We start from the raw sequence: 18,285 nt of genomic DNA, 5'->3' as shown, positions 1-18,285 counted from the left end.
TGTTCAGTATCCATTTACAGATCACAAATACTGATTGTATGTGGTGCAATACAGTTTAATCCTCCATTAATCCTTCTTTAAGGCTGTCAGGAAAACAAGCTCATTTTCGGTGTCACATTGTCCCTGGCAGTTGTTTATCTTGGGCCAGAGATGGAGCTGGAGAACAGCGGGCAGCGCCTTCCGTACGCTGAGGAGCGGCACCGAGCCGGGCACCTCTGCGGCTGCTCCTCCTGCCGCCCGGGAAGCGCGGAAAGTGGCAATTTCATGTCAAGTGCTTCAAAACACTCAGGCAGAAAACAAATTAACACTCGTATTATTGAACAGAACTACGGGAAGCAGGAAACCCGGGAATTTCACAAGCCCCTACGCGCACTGCCTCAGAGCGGAGTCAGTCTCTGAGGGGTATCATGGCGCAGAGTCGGTGGCAGCTCGGCCATCCCGAGTCGCTGCCGCTGTTTGAGGGAGCTTTCCTGGTTCTTGGCCGTTACTTTCACCCTCGGGGCAGCGTTCCGGCGCCGGGCCCTGTCAGGGCGGCCCCCTCCCGGCCTCGGCCCCGGCCCCGCCCGCGCAGCCGCCGCGCCCCGCCCCGCTCGGAAGCGCCGCCGTGACCCCGCTGACGCGGGCGGCGGGCCCGGAAGCGGCGGGCGCGGGGCCGGACCGGGGGCAGCGGCGTTGGGCGGCCGAGCGGCCCCGGGAGCGCCCGGCGCCGCGCAGGTGCGATGGACAGGGCCGCGCCGGGGCAGCGCGGGGGAACGGGACGGGGACGGGGACGGTACGGGACAGGGGGGCGGGCGCGGCCATCTTAAGCGCCGCGGGACCGCAGCGTCCTCGGTGCCGCTGCGCTCGGTGCCGCTGATCGCGCTCGGTGCCGCTGATCCCGCTCGGGCCGGCCCTGACTCGCCCGGCCCTGCCCTGCCCTGCCCTGCCCTACCCTACCCTCGGCGGGGGACAAAGGCAGCGCCCCCGGGTCCCCGGGGCAGGGGCAGCGCGGCCGCTCGGCGGGGACGGGCGCGGCAGGGCTGGGCCAGGCGGCCCGGCGGGGTCCGGCCCGGCCTGGGGAGCAGCTGGGGTGGCTTTGCTGTTTTTGGGTGAAACGGAAAGAGAAGGAGCTTCAGTGTAGTAATAGTAACAACAGTGCACGCCCGGCCCGGAGTGGGGCGCAGGCTAAATGCGGCCGGAGCCGAGCGCAGCCAGCCCGGCCGCCGCCTTAGAGCTAATAATAGGCGGCGTCTGCTCCCTGGCTCGCAGCAGGTTGTGCCGCGGTCTGCAACGCAAGGAGAGTTTAGTGATTTAATTAAAGCCTCAGTTACACCGATACATGAAACTAACAGTGAAATATAGACAGCGTTATTAAAAATTGCAATAATGTTTAAGTGCTGTGAATAATTTTTATCATAATTCTTTTGGCAGAGTATGAAATTACTGTTGCATATTTTCTTAAGGTCCAGAGCAGAACTAAGTCTTCACGGGAACTCTTTGGTAATCACCTATGAAGCTCCTGATCCTGAAGGTGCACTTTTGCAATGAAGAAAAGGAGACGGCTCGCTGCAAGTCTAAATGAAAAGGTCCGTCTTGGCCATGAGAAAGATACTTCAGAACAGATTCTTGTAGTGGACTGTGCGCAAGAAATTGTCTCCAAGTCTGCAGAAATAGCTCCTGCAGATCAGCTCGAATCTTCCCGAGAACTTTCACCATCACCAGAGCAAAGAAAGCTCCTAAGCTCATTGCAATATAACAAAAATCTACTGAAATACTTAAATGATGATAGACAGAAACATCCATCGTTTTGTGATTTACTCATAATTGTAGAAGGAAAAGAATTTAGTGCTCACAAAGTTGTTGTGGCTGTTGGGAGTAGTTATTTTCATGCCTGTTTGAGCAAAAATCCAAGCACCGACGTTGTCACGTTAGATCACGTAACTCATTCTGTATTTCAACATTTGCTTGAGTTTCTTTACACTTCTGAGTTTTTTGTGTATAAAAATGAAATTCCACTAGTGCTGGAAGCAGCAAAATTTTTAGATATCATAGATGCAGTGAAGTTACTAAATAACGAAAATGTTTCCAGTGTACAGACTGATGTGGTTACTGATGCACCTACTCCAGTAGAAACACTCAGTGAACTGACAGGTAAACTGTTAAGTAGTCATCAGTGCGCTTTTTGTGGTCGAAGTTTCTGTTACAAGAAGTCCTTGGAGAATCATTTGGCTAAAGCCCACCCCCCCCTTTCCCTGGAAGAAAAGCATGGGTTAAAAATGGTTGAGAAGGCCAGCTTTTCCACTAGGCGCTCCACGAGAAGCCGTAAGTGTCCAGCTAAGTTTGGTATCAGTGACAATGAAAGTGGTGATGCCTCTGACAGCAACTTGGAGAAGGTCAGTTCTGACAAGGACACATCTGAGAGGAGTGAATTTGAAGACAGTGAAAGTGAGTCCAACGTGGATGAAGATGGGCAGGAAGAGGAAATGTCATGTGAAGATTCGGAATCTGAAGAACAAAGCGAAAAGGAACAGAATGATGCTGAAGAAGGTTCTGAGGCAGTTGACTCAATGGGGAATATTCCTGAAGGCTTAGCTCCAGTCATCATTCAGAGCAGTAGCAAAAAGCTACTGCAGTGTCCCAAGTGTGACAAAAAGTTTGATCGAATAGGTAAGAGCAAGTTAGGTTCATCTCTTTCGTGGTGGTGCTGTTTGTGTGGGAAATAAACCAAGTTCTTTTTCTCTGTCCTGGAGAGTGAATATAAGAATTTCTGGATCATCTCATTGATCCAGTGTGCTGCTATTTTCTTGAAGTGAATGAAGTTGTTACGTTTGTGGTGCTAAATAGTTTAAAAAATTATCTGAGCGCATTATTTTAAAAATCTGCAAATATACTACCTTTATTTCTCTTCCACTGCTCTGGATTCTTGTTGTTAGCACAGTGTGTAAAAGCACAGCTACTGTGCAGAAATAAATGGCCTGTGAGTATTTAGGGTTGGAACGGTACATTTTGATTCTGCATGCATTGGAAGCCCTTTTCTCTTCGCACTTTCATAACTTAGAATTCTAGTTTTGTGCTCAAAAAATTCATTATAAGCATGCATTAAAATAAGTGATACATAAAGTATTTCTTTATAACCTTGTATTACAATGGACAATTGACTTACATGTTAAATTTATGAGCTGCAGAAGCTCATAAATTTACAGTACTATACAGCAGCATGCATGTATGTTCTACAGAGAAAAAAGTAAAATCTGGTACAAAGCAGAGAGGCTGTTATTGACATGAGGTAGATTTATCCACAGGACAGAATTTTGTCCTCAGAAAAAACATTGGCAAACAGAAGAGGGAATACAAGCCATGTGAAAGAAATGAGAGAGTAGCATTTTTGTTTCTGGTAGTTTTTTGGGTTGCAAATACAGATAATGTGCAAGGGTTTGTGTCTTCCATTCAGTATTCTGCTATTTGAAAGTACCTTAAGATTACCAGTTCTTCGTGAGGCTGTTCCCCATTCTGCAAAGGTACTCATGATCAGTGTAGTGAAAGAATAGGACTGTAATTTGCAGTATTTAAGATCAGACTATACTGTAGGTTTGAACAAGAGTGACTTGTAACCCTTGCACACACTTGTAGGAAGATGGAAGTGTTTGGAGAGACCTTGGATCAAACAAAGGTGAGCACTGGGCAGTGTTCAGTGGTGTAAGCCAGTAGGGGTCTTTGGAGGGATGTGGAGGGTACTTAGAGCTTGACTGCATGTGAGAGAGATTACAGAACCAACCCCAAACATGCCTGTTGCAGGTGATACTTGTTGCAGGTCGTGCTGACAGATTTGACTTTGTTGTGCAGGTAAATACGAGAGCCACACCCGTGTCCACACAGGTGAGAAGCCTTTTGAATGTGATATTTGTCACCAGCGCTACTCCACCAAGTCCAACCTGACCGTGCACAGAAAGAAACACTCCAGTGACACTGACTTCCATAAGAAGGAGCACAAATGTCCCTACTGCAATAAGCTACATGCAAGCAAAAAGACCTTAGCAAAGCATGTGAAGAGGCAAGTATGACATAATGTGTCTGGCATTTCTGAAGAAGCATTTTTTTCATTTTAAAAGTGAAGATAAGCATGTATATAAACACAGCATGGTCTGCATTAATTTTATAACAATTTCTTCAAATAACTGCCTTTTCAAAGGGCGTGGGGATTAGCAATATCACCTAACCTGCAGTAAGAAATAGCAGTAATGCTTCTATGGGCGTTCTGCCAAAAGTTTTTATTACAAATTTTAGAGTCTTTCAGATAAGCTAGCACAGCCAGAACATATCATACTTAAAAATTACCTGACTGCTTTTAATTTGAAGGTAGAGTAAAATACCTTCCTTAGTTTTAGATGTCAGTGCTTTACTGTTGATGATAATACCTGTCTAAACCATTCCTGAGGAGATTCTTTTAGATAAACAATTTATGGCAGGTCCAATTATAAGGTATTATTATTTACATACTGCCCTTTTTTCTTTGTAAATATCCATAAGTTGGAATTTCTGTCTTATCAAATGTTGTATAAGGTTCTACAGGAGTCCGTAGTCCACACTGCTTTCCAGTTACTTGTGTCATTAGAATTGTTTCAGCATCAGTATTCTATTCTGCCAGTGTGGTGAGCAACTTCCATGACATATAAAGCTTAGAGATAAATATTTAGTATTTAGATTATCTTCATCCTGGAAAGTTATGACTACTTTCAGCTTCTTTCTCCTAGGTTTCATCCAGAGAATGTACAAGAATTTCTTTCTATCAAGAAGACAAAGAGTGAAGGTTGGAAATGTGATGTAAGTAATCCTTCAGAACTTTTTTTTGTTCTGTACAGAGTTTACCTTCTGTGAACTGTAATGAAAATCTGGTATGTGTTTCTGTGAAATCTCAGAAAGCTTTCTAGAGGATGGTTTTCCTCTAAGTGATACATTTCCTCTGTCTGCTGATTTAAGGGCTGAACTTTTCTATTTGTACAGCCTCTGGTCAGATAAATAATCCCAATTTGAATTCTAAAGTAGTTAGAGGCAGTATTATTTTTTCAAATACATCAGTTTACAGATTAGACTTGAGCATTATGAGTGCTTTAAAACCAGTATTTGCTCTCCTGTTAATTACACATAACACTGACCATAAGGTATACTGTTACAGGAAGGATCTTTCAGTTGTGAGAAAAACACACGTTAAATATGAAACATTTTCTCATTTAGCTGCATATGCATGTCGACAGAATTGTGAATTTGTGCTAAATTTATCTCTAGTTGTAAAATCACAGAATACTTTCCTTGATTTTCCTCTGAGAGGTATATGTGTGAAAGTACATCTGATCTAGAAAGGAATTGTAGAATTTCCATTCTCTTTGTGTATGCTGCCAAATAATGTTTTAAGGTTTCAGATGTGGGATTTTGTTGTTGCCATTTTTTTAAGGGAATTGGTTTTCTTGTTGTTTTTTAGGGCAGATGTTTTGTTTGTGCAGGCTGCTGTATGCTGCAGTATGACTGTAATATTAGGGGCTGTAACATAATTATAAACCTTGCTTTATTTGGGAACTTTCAGTTGTAAACACACAGTAGGAAGCTGGGAGATATCAGCTGTAGGAATTTGTATTGTTCATTGTGCAGCTGGTGGGATGGTGGTTGAAGGTTATTACCTGGTACATCAAAGGGTGTTATCTTCCAGGTAAAGCTGTAATGTGTGAATGTGTTACAGATTCTGTTTGTTACTAGATAAGAAACATTTTAATGGTGAGAATCAATTGTGCAACATTGTTGACATTCATTCCTGGGAAAGTGTGTTACCAGATGAGGGTTTGATAAACTCCACTTCCTGGTTTGTGGGTTTACTTTTTAAATTGAATGTTGTAAGTAGAAATTTTTAAAGAAGTGAGCTGCTGCTCCTGTACCGCTCATGTGCATTGAAAATGGACTTGAATTAAAAGCAGGTAGAATTCCAACTTTTGCAGCACGTGGACATTGAACAGCACCCTTGGGTGCTGTGCTGTGGCTTTGTCATGTAGTGTGTTCTGAGGGCAAAGATGCTACAGATGTAAGCTGCAGGATTCACTAAGGTTATTGGTTTATGCTGTAATCTGTCTGTGGACAACAGGATTTGCTGATCATATTTTAATCCTTGAGGAAAATGAGCAGATTTACACAAACAATACATATTAATAGTATGGAAAAGCAAGAGGGCTATTATACTTTCTACAATCTATTATACTTTCTAAAATCTATATGGATTTTCTTACCTATATTTAACATTAATGAGCTTTTAAACAAATAGAGCTGCTGGTTTTGATTTCCTATTCATGTGTGCTCTGTGAAGCTGATTGCAGGAGTTAATGTGTGGGAGTTGTAGTGCTCAGCTGAGCTGTCATAAACAACAGCAGGAGTCTCACAGGGAAATATGTGAGCATTGTGTGTGTTGAAGCATTGGACCCTGATGATAAATTGTGATACCTGGTTTAAATGTCTGAATTTGAGCTGTGGATTCAATTCTGTAATTGTACTGTGTGCTTATTTAAGTCACTGCTAATAGTTCTTGAACATTTTGGTTAATCTGAAAGCAGTACTAAAAAGCACGCATAATGTTAGGCTTGTGATGGTCCTGTACTCTAAAATGTATTTTGAGTTACATTTCCTTGTTGGTATTGGCATTTTCTCTTTAATACCTATTGTCAGGGAATTTCCCAGAGGAAATAATGGAACAGGGATAACTTTGGTTCTACAGTAGTTTATACTGCAACAACTTTTACCACAGTCCAACTAAACTGTTTCAGCATCCAAAACCAAGCCAAAGCTATTTGCTTTTTTCCCACTGGGTTATTTTTGGCTGAGTTGCAGTGTTGAAACACCCTAGGATGGGAGTCTGGGAAGTGCTGGAGTCAGTAGAAAGAAGGACTGGGGAGGAACATATGACTGCATGCAGGAGTTTCCAGTAGTTGATTTAGGCTGCCATGGATCTGCCTCCTAATCTATACATTACAGTATAATTAATGGTTTATGTAGAGCATAGGTTGGTTTTGATGTTGAAAGCAAGGCTTTCCATACTGACATAGAGGTTTTTGAAGAATATGTGTTTAATCTTACATTGGTGCAGAGTGCAGATGAAATAAACTGTTGTGAGGTTATGAGCAGGAAAAGAATCTGGTTATAATGGATGTATCTTTGACAAAGTGTTGAATCATTTCAGATTTGTAAGAAATCTTTCACTCGAAGACCACACTTAGAAGAGCATATGATCCTTCACTCTCAGGACAAACCCTTCAAATGTACCTACTGTGAAGAGCATTTTAAATCCCGGTTTGCAAGACTGAAACATCAGGAAAAATTCCATCTCGGTATAGAAACCTCCTTCTGTCATGTAAACACTAGATTTAAAGTAAAACATCCCCCCACCATTTTATGTCCTGGTCTGTCTGGTTTCCACCCCACCTCCTTCTACAATTCTCCCTTCCACTTTTGGGGGAGAGTTGTTGGAAGGTTTTTTGTTGATTGGGTTTTTACTTTTGTGTTCAGCTGTCTTTTTGAGGCATTCTCTTGTACCCAAAAAAGTCAGAATTTTGGGGAGGAAGAAGAATTAAGGTTAGTTTGATTTGAAAGTTTTTTGCACAAAAAACTCCCTGACACTAGGGAGTCAGATTCTTCCTGAAGTTTTCAAAAGACCTTTTCCTTCCTCCTGAAGTATTCTTCAGACTTTTTTTCTACTACTGATTATTTCTGCTGGGTAGGAACTAGATGGGTGATAAGAATTTTTTATTTCAAGCGGTCTAAGTGGGCTTAATTGCTTTTGACTATGATTTCTGAATTTTTGCTTTACTGTCATGAAATTTGCCAAAATGCCAGATCTTAGACGTAACTTAGCAGAAAGTTCACAAAATGTAAAGTATGCTGACTGCACTAAAGATCAACAGTGTGTTAAACAAAACTTTTCCTTTGTAAATTGATGAGGGTTTTCAAAAGTAACCAGTCTGGGCTTGTTGTTTATTTTAGCTGTCAGTCAATCCTGCTCTTTCTCTCTGTAGGGCCTTTTCCTTGTGATATTTGTGGCCGCCAGTTTAATGACACAGGGAATCTGAAACGCCACATAGAATGTACTCATGGGGGAAAGAGGAAATGGACATGTTTCATCTGTGGGAAATCCGTCAGGGAACGGTAAGGACTTGGCTGACTACTTGAACTACTTGAACTTCAGCAGAGCACAGCAATATTTACCATGCTTTGGTTGCTGTTGAATGCACTTGGAGTTTTTAACATCAACGAGATCATTTCAGAGTGTTAGTGTGTTAAAAGGTAGTGTGAGAGCCACAGGTAGCATGGGATTTTTCTGATCAACTCTAAAATTAAGGGTGACAGCTGTAGGTAATTAATTATGAAGTGCAAATATATTAAGAAAATCTTATCTCTCATTCGCTTCAGATAAGTTTCATACTGTTAAGAAACTTAAGTTCCTCTGTTGTGCAAAAACATCTTTTTTTTGAAAGATGTTTTCTTGAATGTGTATTTTCAAATTTTAGTGTTTTCTTTCTTTACTGATACTGTTTCTAGACCCAGTTGGTTCAGTAAATAGGTTGCCAGACTGTTTTTTATGCATGCGTTGGTGTGTATATCTGAATTTATACAGCCATTCAGATCTATTGTGATCCATCACAGTAAGAGAAATTGAGAAAAAGATAGTATGTTTTCACTAAGGGATATTGCTTAAAATTAAATTTTACTGGCTTTGTTAAACAGAACAACTTTGAAAGAACATCTGAGAATTCACAGTGGAGAGAAGCCTCATCTTTGCAGTATTTGTGGGCAGAGTTTTCGTCATGGAAGCTCTTACAGGTATAGATCTTTATTAAACAAGCTGGTAAGGTGTTTTGGTGATGTATATGCATTCATGTTATTGACATAATTCTTTGTAATGTAAGTGTTTGATGAACTCCACCTCTGAGAGCATTAGTAAATATTCTAAACATCTTTCAGTTTAAAAACTATATTGCTAATGCATCAGAATTAATTTAGTTTGTAATACATTAGTGGCTTGAACACAAAAAACCCCTACAAAGTTGAGGTTTTTGCACATATGAAACTTTTGTGTTTTTGTTATTCAAAGAGAAAATAAGCAGAGGAGTCAAATATCCCACTAAATTAATTTCACATAAGAGAGCTCAGCTCTCTCTTGCTTTCTAAGAACAATTCAGGTGCGGTTCAGCTGAAGTTACTTCCTGATACTTATGTGAAGCAATAAAGACTGCATTTTCTGCTATTTTGCATTGAATTAGCAGTACAGATTGTTTTAATGGAATTGTATTTTATGGTCATGTTTATGACTCAATATGCAGACTTCATCTAAGAGTGCATCATGATGACAAGAGATATGAATGTGAAGAATGTGGGAAAACATTTATTCGGCATGACCATCTGACAAAACACAAAAAAATACATTCAGGTAGGTATTTTCTTTGGAAGTTGGCTTAAAAATTACTATTTTGAAATAAACCAAATAAAAAGTCAATGATGGATTTTTTTTTTCAGTGCATGCAATGTTTTAGGCCTTATAAAATTTCCTGCCATTCTTTTTAAGGTCTGCTAAAGCAGAGTTAGTCTTACCTGTTTTAAAGGTTTAAAAGCCAATTGTTTCCTCCCTGATACCATAGAAAGCTGAGGGACAGTCAAAAACATGTAACAATGAATTGCTTTAACAATCACAAATACAAAAAAGCAAAAGTGAAAAAGGAGGATTTTTTAATGATTCCAGATTTCTTTTTTTTAATAGCAATTGTGTGAAACATTATTGCCGCAACACAGAAGAAGCTGTCAGAGTCCCTGTCAAAGTTTGTACACTGATCACTTCATTGCAAAGAACATCAGAGAGGTGTTTCTGAAATCTCTCTTGTAGGAAAGAGGGAAGGAAGGCTGAGGGAATCAGCCCTATGAACAGATGGAGATGATCAGGAGGAAGAAAAAAATCTGTTGCTCTGAGAGCAGAAAGGTTACTAAATATATAGGAAAAGCAAAGATTCACCAGTGACTTTTTCACAACAGGATCCAGATGAAATACAACATTCTTGGAGGCAAAATACTTTGTAGGCAGCATGGAAGTGTGAAAGTGATCAGAGTCTAAACCTTCTGAGTCTTTATGTGAAAGACAGATTCTTTCCTGGTGTTTGAAATCATAATGTCTACTATGAAATAAAGAAATCTTTGAAAACTCCAAGTGCAAAAACCCAAAAAACCAAACCAAAACAAAAAAGCCAAAACAAAACAAAAAAATCCTCTTTTCTGCTCTATTTGCTTTTCCCCCTCTAGAAAGTTACATTCTTTGACTGTCCACACCCCTATTTACATGAGAAGAAATATTCTGCCACTTTGTGGAAGATCTCAAGATGACTGAAAAACATCATGATACTCTTAAACAACAGCATAAAACAAAAAGGTAACTATCAGGATGATTAAAGGTACATCAGGATGATTAAAATGATAAATACTGAGGTGTAATTTTCAGTTATACAAATTAGTAGCTGAAAATAATTGGTATGTTTCAATTAGGTTCTCTTTAAAAGAGAGTACATTCCCAGTCACTCACTTGTACTCCCATGCAGTGAGTGTTTGGGGAAGTGTCTCCTGACTTGGAGCACAAAGTTCTTTGCAGGAATCACATGGACTAGTCCTGTTAACATCATTACTCTGATAGAACCACCATGCTTCCTAAATATTCTTCTTTAATAAGACAGAATCCTTCTCCAAGTGTGAGGTGTGGAAGAGCTTGATTGGCTGAACATTGGAAATATGATTATAGGTCATAGACATTTAAAAAGTTCCAAAAAGATTTAACCAAAATGTATTGAATTTTGTTCTTGTAGGTGAGAAAGCACATCAGTGTGAGGAATGTGGAAAATGCTTTGGCCGTCGAGATCACCTCACTGTTCATTATAAAAGTGTTCATCTCGGAGAAAAAGTCTGGCAGAAGTAAGTGTGGGGTTTGTACAACTGCATAAATGCTTCTGTAATATAACTGATTTTGTTGGGACTTGCATGTGTGAAAGAGTTCTGCTTATCTGTGTGTTGGTCATGCCTGTACCTCAGGCTTCATAGAGATGTTATTACAGTTTGAAGAAAATATCAGAAAAATACCTCCACAATTTAAGATAGGTATTTCATTTGTAGCACAATTAAGTAAATTAAAGCATTAAAAAGGATCAGATTTAATTTGTCACATATCTGTCTCAGTTTTGTTCTTACTTGATGGTTTGCTGTAATATTCTCATTGCAGACTAGTTAAAATTGAATTATTAGTCATCATGTAAGCACGGGGAGAATTATCTCACATTTAAGGTATTTTAGAAGCTGGCAGCAGATTAGTGGCTCTGAAAGGAGGTAAAAACTTTGAAACCCAAGTTGTGGCTCTACCTTGAAAATGCAACAGGGTTTTAAAACTCTGGAGCTCTAAAAATAAACCTCTCAGAGTTTTGAAATAAGCAGCTCTGGTTGTTTGTCAAATGATGTGTTTTAGCTGTTAGTACTCATTAGTGTTGTGTAGAAGCCATTAAAGATATGTCTGACTTAAAAGTACAGTACATTGCTAATTCTGGTTTTTTTCCTTTGTAGGCAGTAGCCTACCTAGAAATTCTGCCATTCCTAGAACCTTATTTATGGCCTGATTCTGTCAAAGTAAAACCTTCTTGTGAGTGTTGGACAACAAAATGCTGCATAACGAGATTTGTGGGATTAAAAAAGAAGTTTTAGTGGCTTTTGTTCTTTGAATACTTAAGTGCCATGCCAACAGATAATAAAATTGAATATTGAAAAGTATCTAATTGACCTTATTGGTATGTGGATGCCAGGAAATAGGAACATAAGTGAGGAAATTTGGAAAGTTTGGTATTTAGCTACTTTGGAGTTAAGGATGTCACAAGGGACTGTGGACATAACTTTACTGTTAGTTGATTACAAACAAAAATAACATGAAATGTCTTTTTTTCTTTAAAGATATAAAGCAACGTTTCACCAGTGTGAAGTCTGTAAGAAAGTTTTTAAAGGGAAATCCAGTTTGGAAATGCATTTTAGGACACATTCAGGTAAAAAGAAAATAAACCCAAACTAAACCACAAAACATGTAGGAATGTATTTTTATGCATCAATATTGATTCAATGATTTTATTCATTATAGTTGTTGAGCATTCAGGATGAGAGTAGGAGAAAGCAGCAAGATTTTATTCATACTCATATACTGGCCATTCCTGAATGCAGTTTTATGATTGTTTAGCTGGAGTACTGATAATCTCAGCTCAGGTTTGTGGGGCACTTTTTGCACCTCCTCCTTCAGTTCACTGGTATGTGTGTTCTTGCCAAATTTACCCACACCTTCTAAATGTTTCTGTGCTCCACAGATTACTGCATTTCAAGTGCTAATCTAAACAAGGAGTGAACTCCCTTTGGAAAGGGCTGTGTCCTTCCTCTTTGACTTCGTTTTTCCTGCCTTGTGTTTAGGAAAATCATTGTCTTTTGAAATGTATAGAGCTCACTTAATCCCAGCATCATAATTGTTAGAAGACTGTTCTTTTATATTTAGTTTGTAGTCTAACATAAGTCCAGAGTAATGAGAGACTTGTATGTAAGGAGAAGAGTATGCCAATATAACTTCTAAACAAATTCCTGATGACTCTCTTGATTCTGAAATTGATGCTGAACTTACAGTTTGTCTTCAGTAAAATTGTTTCATTGTAAGTCTTGATGCCATAATTCATGGAAGGTATTTCTATACTTATGTGTGATTTGATGTTACTCAGAATATCTAATGGTTACTTCCCTGTCTTTACAGGTGAGAAGCCCTACAAATGTCAGATCTGTAATCAGTCTTTCAGAATTAAGAAGACCTTAACAAAACACATGGTTATTCATTCAGATGCTCGACCCTTTAACTGCCAGCACTGCAATGCAACATTTAAACGAAAAGACAAGCTGAAGTATCACATTGATCACGTTCATGGGTCTAAGGCTGCCGAAGAGGCCTTGGCATCTTCTCCAGAGGAAAAGCTAGTGTCCTTACCAGTGCAGTACACCTCTGATGACAAAGTTTACCAAACGGAGGCTAAACAGTACGTGGAACAGTCCAAAGCATATCAATCAGAAGCCAAAAGTTTGCTGCAGAATGTATCCCCAGAAGTGTGTGTGCCTGTGACTCTGGTCCCTGTGCCCATGGCAGAGCCCCAGGCAGAGCTGGTGCAGCACGGCGCTCAGCCCCACGGCATGCTGCCCCCGCAGCCCGAGCAGCCGGATTATCAGCGCGCCACGGAGCTCTCCTTCCTGGAGAAGTACACCCTGACTCCACAGCCTGCAAACATTGTCCATCCTGTGAGGCCTGAGCAGATGCTGGATCCCAGAGACCAGTCATATCTTGGGACTTTACTGGGGCTGGATACAACTCCCACTGTACAGAATATTTCAAACAACGAACATTCGTGATCAGACCCTAACATTCCACCGAATTTACTAAGCCATCGGCCACCAGAAGGCTGATATGGCAGTGAGATTTATATTTTATATTTTATTTGGACTCATCAAGTCTCCTGCATAGTTTTGGGAAAACAATTTGTTTACATAATATTTGAACATTTAGGCACAATTTGATGCATACGGAAGAGTGTTTCTTGTGATTTTAAGAGTTTTTAAAAATCTTATAGATAGTCTTTTAAAAGTAATGCTCAGAAATATCTTTTAAGGATAGTGGCTGAAAATGTAATTACATATCTGGCTATTAATTTATAAAAATTGTTTGCCTTTCTGCATCTCACTTTGAGTTAATGTTTTAAGTGGAATGGAAAGCATTCTAAAAGAGTAAGGAGTATTTAAAATTCATAAAAGTTTCTAAGGGCAGGCAGGGCTATGAAACACAAACTTTGAATTATGTTTCACACAGAAATTAATATATAATTTTCTTGAACATGAGGCATTTTTGGAGGGTTTTAAAGGTGGCTGGACTGTGGAGCCTAGCCAGTGAACACAGGCACTAGGTTCTTCTGAAAAGTGATTTATGATACTTTATGAAGACACTAAACAAGGTGTTCAATGACCCCCTGAGTACAATTAGGCTGCCTAAATTTGGCCTCTTAGTTCTTCTTTGATCTCTAATATTGAATAATGTGGGAAGAGCTAGACAATGGTATTGTCAATTTTCTACACTTAGTTCTATATAATTTTAAGGCGCATTTTTTCTTGCTTTTTCAGTCTTCTTTGTCTTCTAAAGTGTACCCTGCACTCTAACTTTGAAAGAATGGCAGTATTTGCAAGGTCATTTTAAAACATGAACAGTCACAAAGGGTTGGCATGGTTGACCCTTGCTAAAGCAGAAATGATATCAGGGTCCCACATTAATGTGCCCATTTTCAGGTTATCTGTGATAGAGGAGAAATTTAAAGACTGTTCCAGAACAGTATTTAATTTCTATTGAAAAAAAAAAAAAGAAAATCAGTAATGCTAAATCTCTTGCTAGTTGCTAATTAAATTGTTTTGTTTCTCACTTTCTTGTACTGTGTTTATAAACCAAAGTTAAACTCTTGAGAGTATTTTATGTCTAATTATTTTTAGCTCTTTCTTTACTAGACATAAGGGGTTTTTTTCAAAAAAACCCAACTGGAACTACAAGTCTGGTGTCACCATGAAGTCTAGTATAGTTTAACCTCATCAAGCTTTCTCTTTTAAGTGTACTTTAAAAATAATTATTCTGTGTTTGTTTGGTGAATATGATGCCAAAGAAAGTATCTGAAGTAACTTTATCATCTTCATAATTCCTCACAAGAATTGTATAATAAGATTTCCATCTTACTAAGATGAGAATTAAGATTGAAATTTCCCTCCAGTTTTCTGTATTCTTAAATTATTATCTGAAAGAATCTTTAAAATGGGAAACTGGATTTATGTGTATTGTTATAACTGTTAAATTTATTCAATGAGCTGAGCACAAGGGAGTTGTGGTGATAAGATGGTTCTCTTATCACAGTTCTACAAACTCTCAAGTGGCACAGATCATTTGAGATTGTATTCAGATACTTTGGTGTTAGATTCTATTAATCATCTACTTCAGTGTTGAGCAGTTTGCAGGAGAGGGGCCAGAACTGCCTGAATGTTCATATTTTAAAGCTTGTACCCTAATGGATTCTTAACCTAAACACACCAAAGATTTCTGTTAGCTGTTAAATAGTGGCAGAGTTATAGAATTGTGTTACCAATATTTAAATAGGACTTAGCCAAAGAAGCACAATAGAAGTCCTAAACTTTAAAAGTTCAGTTTCTAAAACAGGACTACATATGTTTAACTGTTCTATGTTTGTATCTCTAAAGTAAAATTTAGAGCTGTGCTCTGGGAATGTTCAGACTGACATGCTGTAAATAGATCTGGGAAGAAGCTGAAGACTAGCAAATACTCAGCAATAACAAGGCCATTGAATGCCACCTTCTGAAAGGACACTATCAAGTACTACCCTTTCTGCTTTCTAACTCCACCTTTCATCTCCTTTCAAAATAAAACTGTTTCTGTCATCTTCACACTCCATGGCTTTAAAATGGCTGGTTTATGTGTACTTTTCAAGTCTACATGTGTGTATCATAATGATACTATTCATGTGCACATGGAACATGATTTCTACTGCATTTGTAATTGTACTGTTGAAAGTAACCCAACATCAGTGGTGTCAGTGCAGTGCTCAGACTAAAAGCCTAATTCTTTGTTATTTCTTGTCTTTTCTGTCCTACAGTAGAAATAAGTATTGTGGGCTTTTGACAAAACAGTAGCTTCCAAGTGGTTGGTTCATAATTGTTTCTTTTTAAGTCCAGTCTGTTTGGAAGGCACTCTAGGAAAACACTGAAATGGAATTTGGAGCATATTTACTTGATAATGTCCTTTTAAAAATTCTTTCATGATTGTGCCTTTTATATCTATTCTAAAGAATGGCTTTTTTGTCTAGTTGAGTTGTTACTCAGAAAACATTAAGGTCAATAACTTTCAAAGGGCTCCATGTTTGTGCATGCCCAACAAGAAATGGACTATGAAAGGACTCGTTTTTGAGAAAAACGAGTGTGGTCTTTGCTATTTGGGTGACCAGAATTACTAGTCATTCCTGGAAAAAATTACCTGCTAGTTCTTTGGTGTTCTTTTGTTTGCAGATAACCCTACTAGTCAATGTTTGTTCCTGCTGGTCAGGCTGGATCATTACCAGTTGACAGTGAAAGACAATAGGAAAGCTTATGTGCTAGATGCATAGTTTTTATTTTTATTTAATATCATGAGCTATAATTCATATGGCTTTACATCTACTTAAAGTTCATATATGAGCAAAGTAAATTTTCGTGGGCTGGTACTTTCTTTGGTAGGTGAAAGTATCTGGTTTCTGCTTGATAGAAGGTAGTCCCTGGTAGGAGGATTGGGTGGAAGGGCAGAGGTTTGCACCTCACAGCTCATGGGCTGGAAGTCCTCAGTGTCTGCTCCTCCCAATCAGTATGTGCTCATCAGAGAGTGTGGGTGCTGTTGATGTGGAGGGGGCATTTACAATAAATGTTTTACCAGGCGGTCCCTAGATTAGTTGAGTGTTTATTGCTAAAGAAGGAAGAAGCAGGTGTCTCTTAAAAAGATCTGTAGAGTGTTTAGTGGCACATTGCAAAAAGTTGTTTTCCACATGCTGACCTTTGGGGAAGAAAAGTGGAGTCTGTGCTGGTACCCCAGACTGCTGTGTGATTCTGAGATCTGAGAACTTAGTGCACTTGTTCTGTTCAAACATTAAAATCTGTATTTTTTTGCTATACAAATTTCTGGTTGTAGACTGGCCTTCTGCCTTTAATTCTTTCAGTGGGTCTTATGTTCAGTTTATTTATTTGTATTGGAATTTCCTCTTTGAGCACTGACATTTTTCTTAGAGAGGTATATCCCTCATGGGTTCTTTTCATGCTGAACATCAGTCATTGTAATGGTGAAGATATTTTTCTGTAAGGCAATGGTTTCCTTAAAAATATAGTGCTACTATTGTCTGGATTATAATTTCCAGGAGTTGTTCCTAAAGATGGGTCATGCCAGACCACAATGACAAAAGATGTATTTGGTGTCATCAAAGAGCTGAGCTTATTTCCCTGTAACAAATGTGGAAGAGCCTCCAGAGCTGAAGAACACTTCCAAGGAGTCGCCTCGCAATGTGCTTGATTGAACAGGAAATGTGCTATGGACTGCTAAGGAATAAATGACCCCTAATTTTAAAATTTAAACTAACTTCTCTCTAGGAGTTCATGAATGTAGCATTATGAATGAAGTCTGTTGTACATGAAATAGGTTTTTTTTCCCCCTGATAACAATAAAAAAGATGTGAATTTTCTCTGTGTGGAACGCACAAGCACACCTGATGCAGTCTGTGTGTTCCCCATGCGCCAGAGGCTAAAGGGAAGCAGAGTGTGTTTATCTGTACGTCCTTGTTGTCCTAGGGGATCTTGCTCTACAGCAGTCTCACAACAATTTGCTTATTTCATCCTGTGCATCCAACAATGTCACTGGCAGAATGTAATGCAGGGCAGTCACCTTGCTTAAGGCCAAAAAGGTCTTCTTCATGGTTCTTTAGAAATGTTTTTGTTTAAAAGGTTTTGATGGATTAAAGGTAAAAAATGACAAATTGTTTTGAATCCCCCATAATAATTTTGATCATGCTAAATGTTGGTCCTTTTATATGAAAGAATAGGGTGAAAAGAACTCAATATTTTGTCACTCATATATTGAGATAATGTGTTTTAAATGTGATCTGTACAGGCTGGTATTTTAGATGGAAGTCTTGAAAGTTGTCTTTTTAGGGGAAATCCTTTGCTGTAAGGAAAAGTTAGGAAGTGTACTGTAAATGTGGAAGTACTCAGTCCTATGTGTAATTTTGTTTGCTATGGAAAAGTAAAGTTCTTTTGTCTTAACGGTGTGTGCTTCACAGGATTTCTTGCAGGGGTGCTTGTGTTAGCTTTGATTTCTGCCCCTTTTTGTTTTCCAGCAGCATGAAAATACAGTATTTGGGTGTCTTTCAACATTCATAAAGCGGAAGCAGATAAGGCCGGTGTTCTCATCAGTATTGCGTCTCATTCTACTTTTGGCTTTAAAGTATTTTGTGAATTAAATCTCTTTACAGCCCCCGTGGGTGCAGCGTGGCTGTGGGTGTGTTCCGGGCGCGGTTCGGAGCGCTGTCCCCTCACGGCCGTTGCTCTCGTCCTTGTTTTGTTTCCATTTCGAACCCTCGGAGCCCTCACGCGCTGCGCTCGCGGCCGCGCGAACTCGTGCTGTTT

At 39.4% G+C, this 18,285-nt stretch overlaps 1 protein-coding gene across 3 annotated transcripts in view; it reads left to right on the top strand.

Moving 5' to 3' along the window:
- The window catches only part of ZBTB41 (zinc finger and BTB domain containing 41), a 46,329-nt gene extending 28,407 nt beyond the window's left edge, over window positions 1–17,922 (top strand). The window contains exons 1-11 of one of the 3 annotated variants that reach the window (XM_058030586.1): window positions 648–714; window positions 1,443–2,646; window positions 3,823–4,030; window positions 4,731–4,800; window positions 7,193–7,340; window positions 8,025–8,154; window positions 8,734–8,829; window positions 9,330–9,436; window positions 10,851–10,956; window positions 11,977–12,065; window positions 12,809–17,922. In XM_058030586.1, the coding sequence (XP_057886569.1) occupies window positions 1,524–2,646; window positions 3,823–4,030; window positions 4,731–4,800; window positions 7,193–7,340; window positions 8,025–8,154; window positions 8,734–8,829; window positions 9,330–9,436; window positions 10,851–10,956; window positions 11,977–12,065; window positions 12,809–13,452 (2,721 nt within the window). In that variant the 5' untranslated portion in view covers window positions 648–714; window positions 1,443–1,523 and the 3' untranslated portion in view covers window positions 13,453–17,922. Of the gene's footprint in view, window positions 1–647; window positions 715–1,410; window positions 2,647–3,822; window positions 4,031–4,730; window positions 4,801–7,192; window positions 7,341–8,024; window positions 8,155–8,733; window positions 8,830–9,329; window positions 9,437–10,850; window positions 10,957–11,976; window positions 12,066–12,808 lie in introns of those variants that run through there. The other 2 variants (XM_058030587.1, XM_058030588.1) reach the window with 2 other exon arrangements.
- Window positions 17,923–18,285: the final 363 nt, after the last annotated feature.

The sequence above is a fragment of the Melospiza georgiana genome, chromosome 9 (genome assembly GCF_028018845.1).
Source record: "Melospiza georgiana isolate bMelGeo1 chromosome 9, bMelGeo1.pri, whole genome shotgun sequence".
In the NCBI taxonomy this organism is placed as follows: Eukaryota; Metazoa; Chordata; class Aves; order Passeriformes; family Passerellidae; genus Melospiza; species Melospiza georgiana.
Note: the sequence above shows the minus strand (reverse complement) of the source record. Positions and strands in the feature narration are given on the sequence as shown.